This window comes from Syngnathus typhle, linkage group LG17, assembly GCF_033458585.1.
Source record: "Syngnathus typhle isolate RoL2023-S1 ecotype Sweden linkage group LG17, RoL_Styp_1.0, whole genome shotgun sequence".
NCBI lineage: Eukaryota > Metazoa > Chordata > Actinopteri > Syngnathiformes > Syngnathidae > Syngnathus > Syngnathus typhle.
The window spans coordinates 7652011-7673827 of NC_083754.1; the positions used below are offsets into that span (position 1 = coordinate 7652011).

Genomic DNA, 21817 nt, shown 5'->3' on the forward strand with positions numbered 1-21817 from the left:
GAGAGAGGAGAGAGAGAGAGAGAGAGAGAGAGAGAGAGAGAGAGAGAGAGAGAGAGAGAGAGAGAGAGAGATGGAAGCATGGATGGAGGGATTGTTGGTTGAATGAAAACGTTTTTTGGGATCTATGCAACCAATGATCTACCATTCTTGGTTAGACAATGGATATTTTCTCTCCTGGATTATGAATGTTGGATGGATTATTTGATGAATGGATGAATGCATGGAACGCTGGATGCATGGATTTGGGCTCCATCTCACTGAGTGTAAATAAGTGAAAAATGGACATCAAAAAATGTCATATGTCAATCATGTGATGTAAACATGAAGTTCCATGAGTATCAAAAGTTTGAGGTGTAGAGTCCAGGCGACCTCAGAGCAGGGAGTCTGCAGGGGGTTCTGCGAGGTCAAACAGTTGCTCCAGATTGACGCCGGCGCCACACAGGTAGTCGCTGCGCTCCGGCTCTGCGTCCTCCTCCAGCCAGGGGCTCTCCAAAAAGACCGAGCCCAGGAAGGACTTTTGGGACTCGGCTAGCGCATCCGCGTCCCCTGCGGGGCCACCGGTTTGCATGCTCAGCTCATCCTCTTGGATGACAGGGCCCAGGGCGTCGCCGGCGTCCAGGCTGAGCTCGCCGCTGAGCGCTGAGTCCAGCAGGGCGTCCCAGTCAAAGTCACCCTTGAGAGGGCCGCTCTCCTTCTGCTCGTCCGTGGGGAGCAGCGGGGAGCCTGGCCGGCGGGAGGTCTTGCCTTCGCCACTCCTGCGACCTGACTTCCTCTTGGCGCCACCCCCGGGTGTGGGCCAGGACCCCAGCATGGTCCCCTGAGCCAGGCGGGCGTCCCAGCTCTGCTCCGTAGCCTCCTCAAACTCCTGCAGGAGTCGCTGAGACTGGTCATCAGCACGCAGAATGCCGACGGGGCTCCTGATGGGCGTCGGCGCAGCTCGCCCCAGCCGGCTCTGCAGCGCCGGGTTGATCCTGACCGGTGGCATGCGGCGCTTCTTGTAGGCGCCGCTCAGGAGGCGTTCAGCGTATTGCGGGTCAATCTTCCAGAAGCCGCCCTTGCCGGGTTCATCCTTCTGACGAGGAACTTTGATGAAGCACTTGTTGAGCGACAGGTTGTGGCGGATCGAGTTCTGAAAAATCACACGGCTTAGCGTCGCAGCTACACACATGTTAGTAGCCGAACCTTGCTAAATGACATCCGTGCTTGCTAGTGCAATAAAACAAGTATGGCACACTATTAGTATTCATGCTGACCCCCATGCCCCCGCTCTCCACCAGTCTAAATGGAGTTTCTGACCTTTGTTAAATATTATCTGCTCCGTGGTGGCACTACAAAACCAACTTCATCAATCATTTATGTGGCAAATTAAAGTTTTAGTTGAGAAAAGACAAACTGCACAAAGTCATTCCTACACACTTGAGCTGGACGTTGTGTGTGTGTTTAAGTGTGTAGGGTGACTGCACCCATACCTGCCAGGTGGGCTCAGCATGCCTGAAGTAGCAGAAGTTGTCTGTGATCCACTTATAAATGCCGGCGAGCGTCATCTTGCTGTGTTTGCTGTGCTTCATGGCCATGCAGATTAGGTGCGCGTATGAGTAGGGCGGCTTGACGCCGGGGTCCGTCTTGTAGTCCACCTCGTCTGGGCAGTGGCCGCGCGCCACGATGGCGGGCAGCGGCAGCAATCGGCTGTAGGCGGCCGCTGTGGGTTTGCCGGGCGTGAGCGGCGAGCCTGCCGAGGCCGGGTCGGCCGCAAGCGGGGAGGCGGGTGCCTCCCAGCCCAGTGGGTGGTGTCGGTGTGGGGGTGCTGGCGGTCGGCCAGGGGGTACGCCGCCACCCGCGATGGAGAAATCCTGCAGCCACTGTAGGCTGGTCAGGCTGTCATCCAAAGTGGCAGTGCCACCCCAGGACACGCCCGCATCCGCCGCGCCCGCCTCTGCTGCACCTGCCTCCGCCTGGGCCGCCGCCGCAACCAGAACCTCCTCCAGACCCTCACACTCCTCAGGACCCCCTTGGTAGCACGACTCCATGCTCATCAGTGCCGTGACGACTTTGCCGTCCTCAACTTGACTGCAAAGGTATGAAGTGAGTCAGTGAGTGAATGAATGAGTGAGATTTGAACAATGGACTCACGTCCTCAAACACATTTAAGTGAGAAAAGGAGAGACTGGATGAGGTCACGTGTCAGTTGAGCGTTCCGAAGTGAGAACATGAGAATGAACGCAGTGAAGTGAGAGAGGAATTGTTAGCGTGTGAATGAGCGCGTGAGGACTCATTTGAACACAGTCAGTTTCTCTTCACACCTGCGCGCGTGCACGCCACGCTCGCAAATTGTTGCGCGGCGCAACGTTTTTATTCACATCGAACAAACTGAACTTGTGAAGATATTTTTAATTATATTCACGTGTTAAACTTGTTAAGGGAGTTAGAACTGTAACATGACAAACTTCTGCACATTTTTCACGTCGAGTAGCCGCAATAAAAAAAAAACTGCATTAAATGTCGAAACGAAATCAAAAGAGTAAAAAAGTGTGATCTTACCTGCAGTCAAGCGTCTCTCCTCCGTGTGAACTGCGCGCGCGCCTCCTGCCTGCGTGTGTCTCCGTGTACGTGCGTGAACGTGCGTGCGCGCGCGAGGGCCAACAAAGAGCCACGCAAAGAAACGAAGACGACTCGCAGCCCGCAGTGCCACTTTAATACCTGAACACGTAACCGGAGCAACGGCGGACGCGCCCCCTTGTAAACAATTTGCCGCGCGCCCATTGGCCCGCCCGTTGCCATGGAAACACACCGACGCGGCCAACTCACGGCACGCTTCCACGCTACAACTGCAGAAACTTCCATCCGTCCACCTCTCTGTGGCCCATTTTACGACTTTCGAGTTTCTTTGGGGGGGTCGAATCAGTTTTGCGAGTTGAAGCTTTTTGTTTGTCTCGCCAACGTACAATCTTTCTTCCTTATACAGGACTAACGTTCCCAAAAGTAGAACGTTTTGTTTGGAAACATGTATTCAGTATTTTGGCAGTCAAATGAAATCATGAGATAACTTTGATGATCGTTTAACATGACGTATTTTCTTGCATGTGACGTTACTTTCCATGTTGAGCAAAGTCGTCATTAACACCAAAAATGCTGTACTACTACACTTTTGTTTTTACATTGTAAGACAATCTGTAGATGTAATAATCATTATTTAACAAAAGAGGGCAGTACAGCATCATTTTTGGATTGCTCGTTTTATTGGGATAGCGTGTAAATATTTCTGCCATCTAGTGGTGAGCTAATAGAATGCAAAGGTTTGTTGGATTTTGAAGCACGCACAGACCAAAGTATTGCTCTTTCAAACTTTATTTCAACTTTTGACATCATTAGTTCGTCTCTGTTTTCCCTTCTTGGTGGTCAACATTCCGGTAAAAAAATAAAACTGAAGCCAGCAACCAGCGGCACTTTCCATCATGCCTCGCTGTGTTGTTAAAGTGAACGTGCAAATTCTGTGGCGGTGTAAATGTGTGAAGTGGGTCTTTATCTTCATCAGATCCCGTCAACCGCGCCTGCCCGTGTCCGCCACTCGGCAACAAAGAAGGTGAGTGAGCCGGCGAATCCCAACACGACCATGATGATGAGCTGCCAGTGCAGCAGAAGGAAGTTGCTGTAGAAAAAGGCCACCGCCGCCAGGATGGACTGAGGAGCAAACACAACAGCGAGGTGACACCACTGTGACCTTCAAACTTCTATTGGGTCACTGGAGAAGGGAGGCACAGTTGAAAATCAAACCTTCCCACCTGAATGAACTTGAAGGCGGCGAAGGCGGGGGCACTGTTGTTCCGGAAGGTGAACCCGATGATGCTGAGTAGCTGTGTGTTGAAGCAGCTGTCGCCCAAGCCCAAAAGGAAGCTGCACAGTAGCGCCACGCCCACACTGCACATACACAGCGGCCATGAATGTCTTAAATTTGGAATCACGCATGTTGCAATGTCGGGATATTTTTGCTCCTGATGATCCTAACGTGTGTTTTGCATGTGGTGTTGCATTTAGAGCCAATGGTGGGCGACCTAGGCCGTATGTAGGCGATGAGCTGGGTTCCTTCTTCGGGCGCCAGAGGAGCGTCGTCAGCAATGTTGATGAAGATGAGGTAGAAGGCCACGTAGTGCGACAACAGGCCGAGCAGCACCACGGGATTGCGGCCAACGCGGCCGCCGCCCTTGGTGAGCGCGCCAAAGGCGCCCCCGCCCAGGATCTCGCCCAGGCCCACGCAGATGCCCGACAGCCCCATCAAGCTCTTGGCGTCCGCTCCCAAGCCCGTCATGGCGCCGATGCACGTCCCGTACACACCGCTGTAGAAGGTGAGCTCCACACCTGCCGGTACACGCGTGCTGTCAACGTCAGCCGTCAAGGGGGGGGCGTCAGACGGCAAGTTGTGAGTCACCTGTGTACGCGATGGACAAGCTGAGCAGCAACATCTCCTTGGTCACCAGCATCTTGCACACCCGCACTGGGGAGCAGGAGGACGGTCAGCACGGTCATTTAAATGAGCTTTTTGCACCTCATTAAAAAACATTGGACTTGAGAATCAACCGCGCATGTACCAAAAGCGTCCAGGGCTTGCGAGCAGACGTGCGAGAAAGACGAGCTGTAAAGACAAGTTGAGAGAAAAGCTGAGCAAATTTTGTCAAATTGCAATTTCTTTTCTTAACTAATAACACAGTAGGCTTTAAACTACTAGTAAAATTGGCACATGAGAAAAAAATAGTTACTTTGGGCGTCGGGGTAGCAATGCAAAAAAAATAACAATAATAGTCGCCATGGCAACTGCAAGATATCGCAACCTTTGTTTTCTCAACATCATTAACATTATCCTCATGCCAACAGGTACCCGGATGTACTCTCGCCCGAGTCGGAGGGCAGCAGGGCCTCCGATTCGTCGCCAGGCGCCACTTCGGGGTCGGGCTTCCGGATGAGAAAGAAGAGGAAGCAGCCCACCAGGCTGATGACCGTCAGGGAGATGAACACCGTCTGCCGGTCCTTGTCTGCGCACACGCAGACCGGGGTCAAACTTGCACGGCAGCGCGTCTACACCTGCGCGACCGGCCCCAACCTACCTGAGATGTGCTCGTGTCCACGCCAGGCCAAGAAGATGAACAAGTTTCCAAACAGTAAGCTAAAAAACACACGCACACCATCAGGAGAAGCAAACCAAGTGTCCAACGTCACATGCTGTGCAGCTCACCTGAACTGCAGCAGCGCCCAGAAGACGCCGCTGTTCCTGCCGATGGTACGCGTGTCCGAGTTGAGCGCCAGCACGTTGCCCTGCGCCGTCCACAGCACGGCGGCGCCGATGCCCACCAGCACCGAGGCGACGTAGAAGCTCCACGTGTACGGGTAGACAAAGACGGCGATGTAGGCGCTGTACAGCAGGCCGCTGAAGAACATGGATAGCTGCGCACCCATGACCGCCACCACCGACGGCGCCAGCAGATTGCACCCCGAGAACACGCCGTAGATCACCGCCATGCTGGACCGCACACGCACAAATACATTAGCACCCCCCCATAATGCGGCATTTGTGGACTCTTACCTGGTGTATCCACTGCCATGGAAGGTGCTGCTGTTGAAGCTCTTGATGACTGTTTGCTGCAAGAAACAAGAGAGGGTGGTGTAAAAGCTGAAGTGACGGGTGGCGTCGGCACCGCCTACCTCGATGTTGCCGCATGTCTGGAAGGCGGTGAAGATGAACATGAAGGCCACGCCCAGGACGATGACGTTGATCAACTTCTTGCCGTCAGGACCCATTTGGAAGCGTGTGCGTTGGCCTCACAACATCTGACGACGACAAGATGTTCAGTGTGCAAGACCAACTTTTGTTTCCCCACAATTTAAAAGCCTTTGCAGGTTTCTTCATAAAAAAAATGCTTTGGTCAAAAGGATCAAGAATGATGGACATACATTAACTTGTGAATTGATTTTTCTAACTCGATGTAGTGTGGCTGACGGTTCTGGCCTTCTATTATGTTTGGAAGTAGTCCGTAATGATCTGACCCTAACCATCCGACCTTTGTTTATTTAATTTTGATTTTATGTTGTTGCCTTTCGCAAAGATTGAAAAAGGTAACAACAAAGTACGGAGCAGAAAGTACATAAAGCAAAGTTTCCAAATATAGGAAGTCAACGTAAAAAGTCATGAGAAAATTATTAAAGTACAGATGGATGAAAATAATATGAGTGCACTTGGCACCACTGTAAGATACTTATACATTGGTGGTAATAGAAGACATAAAAAGTGGATGTTGTTGATTTAAATGTATGTGGAAATTAAACGTATATTTGTCTACTTACAGAGCAGGCGGCGGTTTTGTCGCTTCTTTGTCGCCTCTGGAATGCCAGATGCTGGCCAAATTAAATTAAGCTAATTTTAACAAGTGTCATCGATTTCTTCCGTATGGACCCAAAATACACCATGACGGAACCAGCTGGCTTTTCGTCAAATTGTCCTCAACCCCAAGCAAATCGAAGACAAATCCGAAAATATGAAATCACGTGAGTTTGAGAGGACGTCACCTGACCCTGAACGTCACAAGCTCAGCGCTACTGGCATCAAATGAATATACAAACCGCGGTGAGTGAATCTATCTTTAAAATCATCCATTTGATGTGTAGATTTGTTTTTTAACGAACACGGCAAAGAGACACTCCACGTTTCCGCTTCCGGGTTCAAATAAATATTTAACATCACACAAAATTTTAATATATAGATGTATGGATCGATAGATTGATCAAGACAGAGAGAGAATGCGAAACATCTGTGTGCGTGTGTGCGCGTTTTTTGTGCATCGAAGTGTCCGTCCATCCATCGTCGGTGTGTAACGTTGCAGTCCCTGAGTCTCGCGAGAGTTCGTTGAGGGTTGCTTCAGCAGCCTCAGCAGACTAGCTTCGAGCTAGTATCTCATCTGTGGTGAGTGACTGTTGCTCGCAATCTTGTTCTTCAGCAACAACAAGAACAGCAAGAAGAAGAAGAAGCAGGAGCAGGAGCCTCCCCATGGGACGCCATCGCGCCGCTATGCGTCCACACCTCCGCGCTCGTTTCGCTCGGGTTCGGCCCCGTTGACGGACGCCTGGACGCGGCTGTGATTTGCAGGTAGTGTTGGTTGATGCTCCTCGTAGGTTTATTAATAGCCGCTAGATACTGTCTGCTAGCAGCTAACCGCGGAGCTAACGGCTAGCCTAGCTCCACAGTGCATTTGGCAAGGCCAACTGCAAAGCGATGGCTTCATATGTGACCCTCGGACAAAACGTCTTCCAACAAGACGTTGCTTCTGTGTTGGGATAAATGGCACATTTTTGGGGGTGGGGGCACACGCTTTGTGATTTTGTTCAGCTGAATGAGCAACACTCGCCTTGCTAGCGTGAGCGAGCTAATGTCAGCCAGCGTTATTTACCTCACCGTTACACGTATCTGCATGGTGAAAACGGTATTTCAAAACTTACTAATAATCATCAGCCCGATATTCTAAAGACAATTCCAGTGAGAAGAGTATAATTTTACTCTGGCAAATGTAAAGAAATGACTATACTAGAGGATTGTAAAAGCATCAATTTCTGGCCATCTCGTTAATATTCAGTCAGTAGGGGTTGATATTTTAGGGGTGACCTTTTTTTCGTTGAATCGGAGGTTCAGCATCTATGTAACTTTATTAATCATAATTTTTTGAAAAGGTTGCTGTCATTGGAAAATTTGTATTAGAGACATCACAACGGTATTATTTCTAATTAAGTCCAGTCTTTGCGTGAAACAATAGGTAACAAAAAATCACAATTTGAATACTGCAATGATTTGAAGGCCTACTTCTAGGAAAGTAACAATTATATAACTGCAGCAAATAAAGTTATATAATGTTTGCTGCCTTACATCATTTTTGTAACTTTTGCGTAACATGCGCAGAAAAGAAATGTGATCAAATACATAGTAAGTATAAAGTATGCCACAGGAGCCATTTGTTGTTGATAAAATTCATGGAGTGTTGGAAACAATGGAATAGTATATGATGATAGTACATGTCATTAAAGTTGTTTATAGTTGATGTTGTGCACGTGTGTGATTAGTTTTTGTGTATTTTTGGATCAGGATGCAGCCTCCCACGTGTGGCCACGTAGTTACCGTCTGACCGCCACCAGGAACCATGGATGTTGCCGGGATCATGTAGCCGCACACCGTGGGCTCCCATGAGCACCGGACTCGGCACTTCGCTGTAAACGATCGGACGCACGTGCGGCGTTTCCTGCATCTGTACGGCCTCGCAAGTCAGGACTGATCTGATTGGTTGTTGTCAGCAGGAGGATGAACGGCTCGCTATTAACTCCTCCCAGCCCGAGGGCAACAAACTCCTCCCCTTTGCCCCCGTCTCCCTCCCCATCGCCGTCCCCACCGTCGCCCTCTCTGCTGCCCCTGTCGCCACGGCCGCCGCCCCTCCCGCCTCTGATGAGCCCGCCACCCCCAACCCACCCGTCCTCGCTGTCGGACACGCCCACTCCTTCGCCCTCTCCCTGCCTCAGCTGGACTGAATTCTGCGAGCTTCACGCCCGCGTGGCGGCCGGCGACTTTGCCCGTCACTTCCGGGCATTTCTCTTGGAGAACCCGCACTACTCGTCTGACTCGGCCGCTGCTTTCTGCCGCCGCTTCGTCCGCCACTTCCAGAGTGAACTGGAGGGGGCGCCGCCAGTCGACGGCACCTCTGGCAGGGACGAACTGGTGAGCTGGGCTCCCCAGTCAGACGCCACCTCCCTGGAAGAAGAGGCCGCGTCCCCCTCATCGGTTTCTGGGGTGGCTGTCCCACCCTGCCCCATCGCTAATGTGGCACGGCCGGCCTCTAAACAGGCGCCCACGCGCCTCCTGCTGGACAGTCGCAGCGGTGACAGATTTCAAGATCCCTACGCCCACGGTCAGGTCCTGCCACCATCTTCGTCGTCGTCCTGTTGCTCATCTGTGGGTGGCAACAACGGCAGGCGAGATGACAGGGGCGGTGCAGCGGCCGGCGGGAATGGGGATGCGCCCGCCCAGGAAGAGGAGGACAGTTGGCCGGGTGCAGCGTCTGTCGGGGAGGAGGTGGAGCCGGACGAGCGCGAAGCCGAGAGCGGCGAGGCGGACTTCCCCGATCCCTCATGTGCACCTAGCACGCCCCCGCCCGGTTCCAAAGGCAATGGCTCTGGCTCGAGCTCTAAAAACAAAGTGAAGAAGCGCTTCTCGCTGCGCAGCGTGGGGCGAAGCGTGCGTGGGAGTGTGCGAGGCATCCTGCACTGGCGAAGCTCGTCCAGCGACTCGGCACAGAGCCCGCTGCCCGCAAGCTACAGCTACACCCTGGGCATGCAGGATGCCACTCCGGCCCGGAACGCCGCTACCCAGCCTCCGACGCCCACCTCCTCCATGCCAGTGTCTCTGTCCATGCCCCTGTCCCTGCCCCACTCGTCTTCATCCTCCCTGCCCCCCTCGTCCTCCAGCAGCGCCACCTCTTTGTCGCTTTCCGACGCCGCCCGGGACCGTCGGCGGAGCAACGGTGAAGGCGGGGAGAAGGACAAGTGGAGCCACCGCCTGGAAAAACTGCGACTTACGCGATCCCCGCCTCCTGTCCTCACCCTGGGCGCTGCCGCATCTGTGCTGCCACCCAGCTGCGCCAACGCTTCCGTGGCTGCGCCCAGGAAGGTGGGACGGTTGGTTCGGGAAGGCGGTGTGAGCGTTAGTTCATCTAACGATGAGTTGAGCGGAGGTCACGGCTTCCCGGGCTTTTCCTTTGCTCTCCCGCATCACGGCCCCGACAACAACAACACGGTGGCACAGGGGGCCGCGGCTCCAGGTGTGGCTGCGGCGGGCGCCGGCAACGTACCCTGGAGGGGCGGGCGTTGGCATAAATGTCGTCTGGTCCTCCGAGATAGGGAACGGGAAGGCGAGCGTGGTGACGAATACTACTTGGAGTTCTTCATTCCGCCCAAGGTATGATGATGATGAGGAAAAATGAAAAAACAACAATGATGATGTTTGCGTCCACGTTTGGCATTGTCAGGCGTCAAAACCGCGGCGGACAGTGGCGTGCGGCGTCATCGTGGACGTGAGGAGCACGACGGCGCTGGAGGTCCCCGACAAGGAGAACAGCTTCCTGCTGCAGGTGAGATGTTGACGTGTGAGCCGGCGGACATTTTGAGTGGCCTCTGCGTTTCTTTGCGCTCATCTGTGCTTTTTTGTCAGCTGGACGGCGCTGTCCAGTACGTGATAGAGACGCGAGACGCCATCCAAATGAGGGCGTGGCTCAGCGACATCCGCAACGGAATCTGTCTCAGGTAAGGAGCTTCATGTAGCAAACGACTTGTCACCTGGCATGCGACTGGTGACGGTCTGGCGAGTTGCATATGATGTGGCGTGCGTGATGTACTGCAAGTAATGTGGTGTGCGATGTGCCACATTGACAGCAGGCAAGAAGACCCCGACGGCCCGCCGGACATCAGCGGCACGCCCGAGAATATCGACCGTCTGTCGCAAGGTGAGCACGGCCAATCGCACAATCGTGGCGGCACTTGCACGTTTTTTAATGCCTGTTCCTCTTTCACACTACCACAGTGTGCTACGGCGGCGTGGCGGGCTCCTCCCCTCCGATGGAGCCTCTTCCGCCCGAATTACCGCCACGAGCCCCTCTGGACGACCCTGACGCGCGTGTTCTCGGAGGGGGCGGGTCTAGTCTGGGTACGCCCTTTGCTGAGACGCCGGATGCCACAGGTGATGTAAACGCTGCGTATTTCCGAGCTTCTCGAAGCGATTGGGCGGCTGGTCTGATGTCACCGTGTGGGTTCCCATGCACAGGCTCCTTCCTGTTTTCCGAGCCCACGGTGGGTGACGCGCCGGAGCACCCGCTCAGCGAGTGCCAGTGGTTCCACGGCACCCTGTCGCGCCTCAAAGCGGCCCAGTTGGTGCTGGCGGGCGGGCCGACCAGCCACGGCGTCTTCCTGGTGCGCCAGAGCGAGACGAGGCGCGGCGAATATGTTCTCACCTTCAACTTCCAGGGGAAGGCCAAGGTTGGTGCCTCGCCACATCCATTTTTATGACGAGCTCACATACACACGTTGGCTCTTGCTCACTCGCATGTTCCCATCACACACGCTGACTAACACACACATTAGATGCACTCGATGATGATATGAATGTCGTCCTATCCGGCAGCACCTGCGCCTGTCGCTCAACGAGGACGGACAGTGCCGCGTGCAGCACCTTTGGTTCCAGTCCATCTTCGACATGCTGGAGCATTTCCGCGTGCACCCCATCCCGTTGGAGTCGGGCGGTGCCTCCGACGTCACGCTCATCAGCTTCGTGGGTGCCGCTGCCATCCGCCAGCCGGGTACGAGCCGGAGCGCGTCGCCCCCACCTTTCCTCCTTTTCCGCCTTTTGCCGCACAACGGCCACCTCCCGCCGCCACTCCCACTTTTGACATCTTATTTTGTTTGTCCGTCACTCGTCCTTGCAGGCCGGGACAGGGCGGGCAGCCGGCCTACCATCTGTGATGTCATCACTACTCGCCATCCCGACTCTCCATCAACCCCCATCTCTGACTGTGTGTAAGTGACTTGTGTGTGAGGGACTTAGTGTGAGGGTGTGACTGAGTAGACAGTGAGGGGGCTTGGGTTAGTGTGTGTGAAAGTGTGTTTGTTTGTGAGAGAATGTGTGTGATTGTTGGAGGGAAGGAATGTGTATGTGTGTGCTTGTGTGAGTGCGTGTGTGATGTGAGAGTGGGTGTGTGAAGGCTCGTCCGTGATTGGCTGGATTGTGTGACGTTGAAATGTTGGAGAAAGCCTTCCTGCAGCGTGTCGAGAAGCCACAAGGTGGCGTAGATGCACTTCCTGTGAACCAAACAGGAAGTAGGTAGAAACGTTCAGTGTGAGAGTTGACTGTTTCCATAACAACCATGGGTTCCATGACTCCTCCTTCGCTCCCGACCTCACTTTCTTTTGCTAGCCCCACTTACTCCAGGGGTATTTAGACGTTTTTCTCACACACCCCTTTTCATTTTTTCTCAGACTTGACCAGCAGACCCCGTAGCCCCCCCCAACCGCCCCCAATTCCACCAGGACGCCCGCCGCCCCCGACGCCACCCCAGGAGAGAGGACGAGAGACGGAGCCAGAGACGGCGGCTGCGGGAGGCAGCGGCGGCAGCGGGGCGGGAAGCGGCAGTGCGTCGGAGGACTGGGACGACCGGGACACTCCGTTGCGCCAATTAGAGGCGGCAGCTGTGGTGGAGGGAGAAGAGCTGGAGGCCACCCGGGCACCTCGAGCCGTGGACAACCAATACTCCTTCTTCTGAGGAGGAAGTCGTAACACTAAACGAGCGAGAGCCAGACCAGACGGACGCACGCCGAGAGCATCCTACGACACTAACAAGCTCCGTGCCACTTTGGGCTTGGCGTACACACGTACCTCACACGACCGCCACCTAATCTTCACAAACACCTCATACAAGCCTGTGTGCGTACGAGTCATTGATTGCCCGTGTGTGTGAGAGAATGTACGTCATGTGTGTTTTAATGAATGTCTGACTTTTTGTGCGCGAGCGCTCATATTTACCTGATGCGTATAAGCCCAGCCGATGATGTCATCTCATCATCCGGCGCCTCTCGGTTGGTCGTGTTTTTGTTGTTTTTATTTTTTTACCTCAGCGTCTCTCAGCGAATGATCCGTCTGGTTGCTGTGGCTGTCCACGCTGTCAAGAAGAGTATTGAATTTGTTTGTCTCAAATCTTTTGTGCCCTGTGTGCTTTTTGTTTTTTGGGAGGAAGGGAGGGAGGGGGCAAACAGACACGCGTCTCTTTCATACATTCAGCAAAAACTTTACTACTCGTGCCTTTTCTGTGTCATCTCTGCTCACTTTAGTGCTTACGTTTATTTTTTGTTTCATTCTTTATATTTTTTGTTTGTTTCTTTAAATTCCAGACGTGGTCTGTCTGTCCGTCGTGTTTTTGGTCAATCTCAACTCTTTGTGCCTTTCTTCTCTTTTTGTCGTCGCTGGGACCGCGTGTTGAAGGCGGCGGCGGCTGTGCGCCTCCGCTTGTTAGTTTCAGGTACTTCATTGAATTTGATGATTATAATATAAATATAGTGATATGTTAACACCGATTGTGTCTTTATTTTGTTTACGCGTGTGTGCATAATAGACACACTTCGAATGGACGTTGATGAGGGGGCAACACGATGCCAAACGTTAACCAACAAGTCAACATCTGTTAAGCAATTGCACGCGCAAGGGCGCCGCCAACCCAAAGATTCATAGTAAGATTAAAATGTATTTAAACATAAGCGTACGTATTTATAATGCACAGCATTGTGTTTTTTTTCTCCATTCTTTTAATCTGAATTTAAATGAGAAAAATACAGTAAATTTTGGGGATAAAAATAATGCAACAGATTTCGATTTGTAACTGAAAAGACAAGTTAGATGGATCGATCATTCATTTGTATATTATATCCGTAAATTATTGAGAAATGTTTTGCCGCTATCGACGAAGTGCGTCGCAAATACCGTGCGCGCCCGTCAATGCTTGCGCGACAGATGATTGACGGAGCTGCTGCGCACGCGCGCGGTGCCTCCCGTCCATGTTGTGTCCGCGGAAGGAGGGGGCTAACTGCTAAGGGCTAGCCTGGCCCGCGTCCTCCTTCCCTTTCTTGCCTTCTTATATTCTTCCGTCTCCTTGTTCTAGTCGGATGTCGTGAGGAGATGTCCTGGGCTCGCTGCCCCTCCAGGCGGCCACTGAGCGCCGTCGAGGCTCCAGCAGCTCTCCTTTAACCTAAGATAAACTCAGCTAAGATAGGCTAACGTTACTGCGCGACGATGAGCGACGAAATGTCTCCTGACTTCGTTTTGATGCGTCTCCTCGTTTCGGCGGCTGAGTACGACCACCTGGAGCACCTGGACCGGCAGCCTGAACACGTCACATCCGGTAAAACTGGCCTGCCTCACGGCCGGTTCGATGTGGATTCCGGGGGTCCCACTCCAGGCCTTCTCGGGTCGGCTTCTCCGCACTACAGCTCGCCTCTGCCCGGCAAAGGTGAGCTAGAAGGCCGGCTGCTTTTGCCGGAAGCACCACCAGGCTCCGAGGAGGAGGACGACTTGGACTTCCCCGGCTCTGGGAGGGCTGGGTCGAGGGCGCAGTTGATGGTGTTCCGGAACCGGATGTTGGAATTCGGCCTGGAGCAATCCCCTTTGGAGGGGAAGGAGACCCGGTGGGTGGACTCCTTGGAGTCGTGTTCCGGTTCGTCCGGGGCCGCGGAAGAGCGGGACGTCTGTTGCGTCTCGCCTTCTGAGAAGAACCAATGCGAAACGTCTGGGTCGGTCCTCTGCCACCCGCTGGCCAATTGGCCTCAGATGGGTCTGGGAAAGAACTGTTGCACGGGCGATGAGGAGGTGCTCCTTGCTCTGAACCCGACACCGGACCAGGCGGCGGGAAAGGAAGGTGATGATAGCGTAGCTGCCTCCCTCCCTCGGTGCTCTTGTCTCCTGGCCGCCGGGGGGATGTCACCGGGCGAGGATCCGAGTGAGACCAGTGATGCCCTTCTGGTTCTGGAAGGCTTGGATACGGATGGCGACGTCGGGGACTTGGGGCAGTGTAGGAGGGTGGAGCCCGTGTTCTCCAGTGGAACTCTCAGTGGGCTGATGCAACAGGTCCACAGACTGGCGGGGGAGGCAGGGGTCTGCACCCATCAGACGTGGAGGACCCCCACAGCCATCCACGGCCCCACCGGCTCTCTCCCGAACCATATCGCTGACTGTCTCCAAGCTTCCCCTGCCAGCCCTCTATCCCCCACACCAGCACCACGACATCGCCCGCAACATCAATCCCGCTCTCAACCCCAGAGCCGGGCCACCACCCCAAAGCTGTGCTCGGCCACTGGAGGCCGTTCAGCCTCCCCCCTGGTGGTTCTGGAAGGGGACTTGGCAGGTGGGGACAGGACGCCCAGGGGCAAGTCCAGGAAAGGGGGGTCCCTGAAGGTGCGACTAAGTAAACTGTTCCGGACCAAGAGCTCGTGCGGTGGGACGGGGGGCCTCCTGGACAAAAGGCCGTCGCTCGCCTCGTCCACTTCGTCGGGTGGGAGTCTGGTGGACGTGTGGGGGTCCGCCAGATTGTGGGGGTCCACCTGCAGCAACATGGAGGACGGTGGCAGGTAAGAGGTCTACGGTGAAGCGGCACGGTTGTTGTTGTGACACGATAACGATCACTTCCTGTTTGTCAGGCTGCAGACGGCCACGCTGACGTGCACGCCGCCCTTCACCGGTGAGCGCACCTCACATGCTAACATGTAGCAACCTCCTCTCTTTGAGCACTCACCCTTCCTAATGGTGATGTTACTTCCTGACTTTTGTGTGATCTCACTTCCTGTCCTCTATCATTCTCTCTCTGTGAAGGTGAAACGGTCTCTCTGGTGGATGTGGAGATTTCTCGGAGGAGCTGTCTCCACCCCCCGACTCCTCCACCTCCACCCAGACGAAGCCTCAGTCTGCTCGGTACTTTGTAATTTCTGCTTCCTTTTTCTACTTTTACCTACTCCTCCTCTTCTCCCATTGCTTCGTGTTACATCAAGTGCCCGACTAAAATTGAATTTTTTTAGGCCAATTTTGTTATTGGGCTGAAAAAAATTCAATTGGCTTTTAATTCAATAAACTGGAAATAACTTGTATATTGGTCCTTTAATGTTGTGCTTGCCGGTGAGAAGGAGAAGTTGCTGTCAAAACTGTCATCCTGTTGATGAAAACAATTCAAACGTCTATGATCCACCTGGAGCCAACCAAAAATGTCATCTGTGTTCCCTCAGATGATTTGGGTGGTCCCCCGCCTCCGCGGATTCCGTTGTCCGAGTTTGTCGGTGGAGCGTCGATGCAGTCCCTGCCCCCCCGTCCCATGGGTGTGCCCCCCTCCCTGAGCACCATCCAGCACAGCTTGAGTCTTAATGGTGGGTCAGTTCCTGGCTTGATTTGATCATGCATTAGTTTTGTGTTGTTATTATTATTATTATAATGTGGGGGTGCAAGTATTTGTTTATTGGCTGGAATAATTGATAGGGTAATAGATTTAAAAAGACTGGCAAGTGACAAGCCTGCCTCTGGCCCTGACCTTGCCGCCATTTCTTCTCAGACTCGTTCCTGCGGGGGCTACCCAGGCCTGTCCCACTGCGGGCCGACGCCCGGCACCTGCCGGCGCCCCGCCCGGCGCCCCGCCGTCCCCTCAAGCGTCCCGACGCCGGCAACTTCGCCAGCAGTCTCCGAGAGCTGGAAAAGGTCAGGCTGGACTACGGTCGCGTGTGGTGGCGCCGACAAGACGTTTGCTTGACAGTTTGCTTGTGCACACCGTGCAGTGTGGCTGGTATTGGGGTCCCATGACGTGGGAGGACGCCGAGATGAAGCTGAAGGGCAAAGCGGACGGCTCCTTCCTGGTGCGGGACAGCTCGGACCCTCGCTACATCCTCAGCCTGAGCTTCAGGTCGCAGGGTGTCACACACCACACACGCATGGAGCACTATCGAGGTAACGAGCGTCCCCCCCGCATGACGCCGCTACCGTGGCTGACCTGTGACGACTGGCCTGTGCCCCCTCAGGGACCTTCAGTCTGTGGTGTCATCCTAAGTTTGAGGACCGTTGTCATTCAGTGGTGGAGTTCATCGAGCGTGCCATTATGCACTCCAAGAACGGGAAGTTCCTCTACTTCCTGCGCTCCCGAGTACCAGGTAGGCTGCGGACGGCACATCCAGCTTATTACATGACATCCACACCCGCCCTGCTTTTCCTTTTTTCAGGTCTGCCGCCCACGCCGGTGCAGCTCCTGCATCCCGTGTCCCGCCTGAGCAGCATCAAGTCACTCCAGCACCTTTGTCGCTTCTGCATCCGCCAGCTGGTTCGCGTAGACCACATCCAGGAACTCCCGCTGCCCACGTCAGGCTATGCCCCCCCTCGCCCCACTCCACCTTCATGGCTCCTGCTGAGTTCTCTTCTCTTGTTCGCAGGCCGCTCATCGCCTACCTGCGAAGGTTTTACTACTACGACCCTGAGGAGGAGGTCAGCCCCGCCAAGGAGGCCGGTGACGCACAAACGTAGCAAATCAGCGTGCCGACTAGTGTGAGACATTCAAAGTAAGGATCACGTTCCATAACCATTTGAGGTCGACAAACAGCCTGGCTGGGCAATTTTGAAGAAAACTATAAATTAGGGCAGTAACTTTTCAACACTACTGTAATTGTTATTTTTTGGGGGATATCACAGGATGGACTTGAAGCTGGACAGCCAATCAGCTCTCTTGCTACGTCGTCTATCAAGTTTGGACAACCTTTCTTTTCTGAGCTCTCTGACTGGCTTCTGTCAGCGGGTGGAAAAGAAAGCACTCCTCCTTGGCTTCTGTTGTTGCCGCCGAGTTTTGGCTAAAGACGCTAACTGCGTGGCTTCCTGGAACCGACAGAATAACAGGACGTTTACTGGACGTTGACGCTCTCGCATGTAAAAGAAGCCCAAGCCTCGTCCATCCCGGTGAGTGACAGCCAGGAAGTGGGCGGGACCCGAACATTGATGATGTCACGTGACTCGTGCTGGGACACGCCTCAATGATGATGTCATATTTGTGAGCTGTCAATAAATGTAGGCGGGACTCTTCAGCCTGCTTCCTATGTGTGTGTGTGTGTGGGGGGGGGGGGAAATAGTGTGTAAATCCAAAGGTCAGATTAATGGATAACGGGGTGCAAACATTGCGGGGAGCTGGGCCTAAATACGCAGGAAACTCCAAAATTTTCAGGTTTCATTTCAGAGACGCCATGCACAACGTCAACAAGCTGCTCATTATCGTCGTCAGCCTCATCTATGTGGAGCATGCACGTGAGTCTTGCGCACACACGCAGGGGCTAGGAGTCATTATGCCATTATAACCTTTCAACAATGATGCTCCCGAGAAAAACAAAGTGCCGTAGGTCATGATGCATCATGTATTTTATCCTGGTCATTGTAGCCCATTTTTGGGAGAGCTGACTACACCCCTTAAAGGCACATAAAAATGAAGGCAACGTTCAAACAGCAATTTCAAATTCTATTTCAAATTCTTTGTTTCCCGCCACTTACAAAATGAATCGAAAAGGGATAAAAGCATTATAATTAGTGGGAAATTGTGTTAACATTAAAAAGAAGCTTTTTTTTTTTTTATTAATCTGCTCAGATGCAGGTATTGGACTATTTAATGAGTGCACAAACATTCAAGTGAGCGTGATTGCAAAAGTGAAATATTGACCAGTGATGTGCTTGACAGGTTGTGATGTCATTTGGCATTAGAAATCGCCATTCAGAACAAAGTCTGAAAAAAACCAAAGTTTTTCAGCTTTTTTTTTTTGGTTACCAAATTTCAGATTTTCCCGTGTGTTGAATTCCTGGAATGGATGCACACACGTATGTCCTCACAGTAATGATGACTCACATGCTTGTGTGTTTTGACTGTGTGTGTGTGTGTGTGTGTAGAGGGTGTGAGGTGTTTTGCACGCTTCGAGCGGTCATCAGCCATCTGTGACGAAGAGCTGGGCGAACTTGATGAAGAAGACTGCTGTCTCAACCCTCAATATGGTTACCTTACACAAGATGGAGACTGTCAGTCCTGTGGGTCAGTACGCGAACACAAACACACACACACAGTGACGTCATGAAACAGCCATGTGTGTGTGTGTCAGTCCTCCAGGATGGTCTGACTGGTCGGCATGGTCACCGTGTACCACCCTGTGTGGGGAAGGCGTGACCCAGAGGAGCAGGATGTGCTTTGGGATCGGCCAATCAGAGTGCAAGGGCGGTCAAGAGAGGCTGCAGACCAAACCTTGCAACGGAACATGCTGCAGTGGTACGCGAGCATGCAATTGCTGGATCCAAAACATGTACTGCGTGAAGGTGATGATGTGGGCGACCACTCGTCACCTGTCATCACAGTTGTGTGTTTTTCACAAAGCAGCAATTGGTGTGACTTTTTTTTGACACACAGTCATATGCGGGGATTAAATTAATGGTGTCGGGACAAAAGATAGGCAAGTGTACACTATCAGCGACTCCCACCTGGTGTGACTTTTCAAGATGAAATTCTGTGTGCTTCAGAAGGGTGGAGCGCTTGGTCACCGTGGTCTCCGTGTTCCGTGAGGTGCGGAGAGGGTGGAGTCAAGAAGCGTGAAAGGCACTGCTCCGCCCCTCTCGAGTGCCGTTTGACTTGCACGGGTGCCACCGAGATCGCGATGTCATGCGATGGTCTCGACAAGTGTCCAGGTAGCCTTCGACTTGCGCATCATCATTGTGACAGTGCTAATCAAGACTTGATCCCAATACTGCGCGTGCTGTGCGTGCGCGCACTCAGTGCACGGCGGCTGGTCGTCGTGGTCATCGTGGTCGCTGTGTTCTTCCACTTGCGTGCGCGACGACGCGGCCCCACCGCACAGACAGCGTCGGCGCTCCTGTTCCAACCCCGCCCCCTCCTCTGACACGGTGCCACTTGGCGACGCTTGCCCGGGAGCTGACCTCGAGCGACAGAAATGCACCGATATCCCAAAATGTCCCGGTAGGTCGGCGGCATGGTGAGCAAGTGGGCAGTGTGTCGGACTCACAGCGGCAAGATTTTGGGTTGGAATCTGAATTTGCTCTCTTTGTGATGCTTCTCCTTAGTGGATGGCAACTGGGGGGAGTGGTCCCCGCCGGGACCTTGCTCCACCCAGTGTGGGGAAGGGCTTACATTAGCTATCAGACAGTGTGATCAGCCCGCGCCCAAATATGGCGGACGATTCTGCGAGGGACCGAACGCGCGCACCTCAGTGTGCCACATCATCTGCGCCGGTACGCACGCATGCACGCGTGCGTTCACACACACGCATACTAACACGAGTGTGATTGACAGTTGATGGGTCCTGGTCCGGTTGGTCCAATTGGGGCGAGTGTTCATCTTCCTGCATCTCGGAAGGCGGAGTTCCCGTCAGGACTCGTCAGCGTGCCTGCTCGAGTCCCGCGCCTTCTCTCTATCCTGCAGGTGAATGTTACCATGACAACAGCAGCCACACGCCATTTCTATTAAATGTCACAATCACCAGCATTGGTGAATGTAACTCTAAACATATTTGTGTGTTTGTTTGGTATTTCCAATTTTAAAAGGAAAAATTGAGCATTTTTTCCTTTAAAATTACGTCATGTTTTTAAATCGCCTTTTTTTAATTTATTTAACAGTATTGGGATTACATTTGCTCTGTAATTTTAGTCTTGCTTCCTATCACAAATACATATACGTATATGTTTATTTACTGCATATATGTATACTCACACAGTATTGTATGTTCATTATATATTTTATATTATCCAATAGGCAAGGGTTGCCATGGCGACAGCAGCTCCGCAGAGCCCTGTGTGCATCTTCCGCATTGCGCCGGTACGACAGCTATCCGGTCTGTCCTACACTGTGTCCACCGCCTTGACGTTTGTCCATTTGTCGGCAGTGGACGGCGCGTGGGGGCCCTGGTCGGCCTTCTCAGACTGTCCCGTCACCTGTGGCGTCGGACTGGAGGTGTCGCGCAGAAACTGCGACAGCCCTGCCCCGAAACATGATGGTCGGCCGTGCGTCGGCGACCACCAGCGGACTCGCCTTTGCAATACAGACGTCCACTGTCCAGGTGCATCCTGTCTGCTCTTCCTATGTCCTCACTAGGCACCTGTGATTTGCGATAATTCTTGACCATTTTTAAGTTTTGAATGTTTCAAGGCCACACTGTATCTCCAGCTGAACTGAGCGTGTCCCGCAGTGGATGGCATGTGGTCGGAGTGGTCGGCGTGGCAGCGTTGCACCTATCCCTTCCGGGACCGCGTGATCCGCTGCAAGCAAATTGGCGGAAGTCAAAGTCGCGAGCGCCGATGTTTGCATCGGGCGCACAATGGCGCCATCTGCGGTGGAGACGACCTCAGCCTCAGCCAATACAGAGGATGCTATGACGTCGACAGCTGCTACGGTTGGCACGCGCGAGGCATTGAAAACAGCGTACATGTTTGGTAGTGTCTGATCTTGTGTGTATATGTGTGTGTGGCTGTGCGTGTGTCAGTTCAGGGCAACTGGGATGACTGGGAGCCATGGTCTTTGTGTAAGCCGCCATGTGGAGGGAAGTCTCGGCGCATTCGGAATAGAAAATGTTTGCCAGACTACAAGGACTATCGGTAAGAACCACGGACATCTTGAAATAAACTGGACACGTAATGCGATTTTTTTTTCATTTGTGTGTGTGTGCGCGTGTGTGCGTGCGTGTGTCAGCCCCACCATTGGTCGTCTGGGGGAACCAGCCGTCTTCGTTGGGACGCCTTTGTTGGACTGCGGGGATATACCACCAGGGGGCGACACACAGGTTCAGAAGTGTGTCAATGTGCCCGACTGTGACTGACGTAATGCGTACGGACGTGTGTTCTCAATAAAATTGTGGCGCATCACTGGCCATATCAAGTTATTGAAGCGTTCCTCCTATAATAAGAGCGTTAGTGTGCATTTGAAGCACGGAAGAAAGCAATTTGTTGTGGAACACTGTTTACGTTTGCTGAATAAAGCAAGAACAAACACACTTTGGACTGTGGAGCCAATCGACATTTGAGTCACTTGTGTGGACATAAACTTGATTCTAGATTTAAACCTGAAAGTAATTCAACTTTATTTTCCTCTGGAGAGAATCTTGAACAACCTCTGACTATTGTGGAAAAAATAATTGTGTATGTGCGTATGTATATATAAAAACTTGTTTGATACAAATAAATCATCTAAAGGTAAATCAAACAAATTTT

General features: G+C 52.9%; 5 protein-coding genes and 1 long non-coding RNA gene across 8 annotated transcripts; 3 read left to right on the forward strand and 3 right to left on the reverse strand.

The window, feature by feature from the left end:
* Nucleotides 1-91: 91 nt before the first annotated feature.
* foxj1a (forkhead box J1a) lies at nucleotides 92-2639 on the reverse strand. Its single transcript, XM_061304026.1, has 4 exons — nucleotides 2539-2639; nucleotides 1817-2067; nucleotides 1470-1729; nucleotides 92-1129 (listed from the first exon to the last, which is right to left on the reverse strand). The coding sequence occupies exons 2-4, from the start codon at nucleotides 2031-2033 to the stop codon at nucleotides 371-373; spliced, it is 1236 nt and encodes a 411-aa protein (XP_061160010.1). The 5' UTR covers nucleotides 2034-2067; nucleotides 2539-2639; the 3' UTR covers nucleotides 92-370.
* Nucleotides 2640-3329: 690 nt separating this feature from the next.
* mfsd11 (major facilitator superfamily domain containing 11) lies at nucleotides 3330-6691 on the reverse strand. The gene is made up of 11 exons (XM_061302771.1): nucleotides 6331-6691; nucleotides 5692-5817; nucleotides 5573-5628; nucleotides 5225-5509; nucleotides 5097-5155; nucleotides 4871-5024; nucleotides 4584-4627; nucleotides 4424-4489; nucleotides 4050-4353; nucleotides 3780-3915; nucleotides 3330-3678 (listed from the first exon to the last, which is right to left on the reverse strand). The coding sequence occupies exons 2-11, from the start codon at nucleotides 5785-5787 to the stop codon at nucleotides 3529-3531; spliced, it is 1350 nt and encodes a 449-aa protein (XP_061158755.1). The 5' UTR covers nucleotides 5788-5817; nucleotides 6331-6691; the 3' UTR covers nucleotides 3330-3528.
* Nucleotides 6692-6824: 133 nt separating this feature from the next.
* Nucleotides 6825-12213, forward strand: sh2b1 (SH2B adaptor protein 1). Of its 2 annotated transcripts, none has more exons than XM_061302763.1 (10): nucleotides 6825-7129; nucleotides 8117-9976; nucleotides 10047-10148; nucleotides 10229-10320; nucleotides 10453-10520; nucleotides 10598-10753; nucleotides 10838-11049; nucleotides 11195-11369; nucleotides 11496-11586; nucleotides 12046-12213. In XM_061302763.1, exons 2-10 carry the CDS (start codon nucleotides 8330-8332, stop codon nucleotides 12065-12067), a joined length of 2565 nt encoding a protein of 854 aa, XP_061158747.1. In that variant the 5' UTR covers nucleotides 6825-7129; nucleotides 8117-8329; the 3' UTR covers nucleotides 12068-12213. The 2 variants fall into 2 exon arrangements, with proteins under 2 accessions (XP_061158747.1, XP_061158746.1); XM_061302762.1 differs by having other exon boundaries at nucleotides 6831-7129; nucleotides 10450-10520.
* Nucleotides 12214-12681: 468 nt separating this feature from the next.
* LOC133170113 (uncharacterized) lies at nucleotides 12682-14013 on the reverse strand. The gene is made up of 2 exons (XR_009718511.1): nucleotides 13874-14013; nucleotides 12682-13805 (listed from the first exon to the last, which is right to left on the reverse strand). It is a non-coding gene; the product is annotated as an uncharacterized LOC133170113 (long non-coding RNA).
* Nucleotides 13801-17655, forward strand: LOC133170097 (suppressor of cytokine signaling 7-like). Of its 2 annotated transcripts, XM_061302764.1 has the most exons (10): nucleotides 13801-15180; nucleotides 15250-15290; nucleotides 15422-15520; nucleotides 15829-15966; nucleotides 16149-16291; nucleotides 16369-16537; nucleotides 16609-16737; nucleotides 16807-16942; nucleotides 17014-17139; nucleotides 17270-17655. In XM_061302764.1, exons 1-9 carry the CDS (start codon nucleotides 13850-13852, stop codon nucleotides 17102-17104), a joined length of 2277 nt encoding a protein of 758 aa, XP_061158748.1. In that variant the 5' UTR covers nucleotides 13801-13849; the 3' UTR covers nucleotides 17105-17139; nucleotides 17270-17655. The 2 variants fall into 2 exon arrangements, with proteins under 2 accessions (XP_061158748.1, XP_061158749.1); XM_061302765.1 differs by lacking the exon at nucleotides 15422-15520.
* Nucleotides 17656-17724: 69 nt separating this feature from the next.
* On the forward strand, nucleotides 17725-21600 carry LOC133170100 (properdin-like). The gene is made up of 12 exons (XM_061302767.1): nucleotides 17725-17872; nucleotides 18503-18641; nucleotides 18709-18872; nucleotides 19121-19285; nucleotides 19374-19574; nucleotides 19679-19846; nucleotides 19908-20036; nucleotides 20367-20429; nucleotides 20497-20670; nucleotides 20800-21003; nucleotides 21094-21205; nucleotides 21300-21600. The coding sequence occupies exons 1-12, from the start codon at nucleotides 17725-17727 to the stop codon at nucleotides 21424-21426; spliced, it is 1794 nt and encodes a 597-aa protein (XP_061158751.1). The 3' UTR covers nucleotides 21427-21600.
* Nucleotides 21601-21817: the final 217 nt, after the last annotated feature.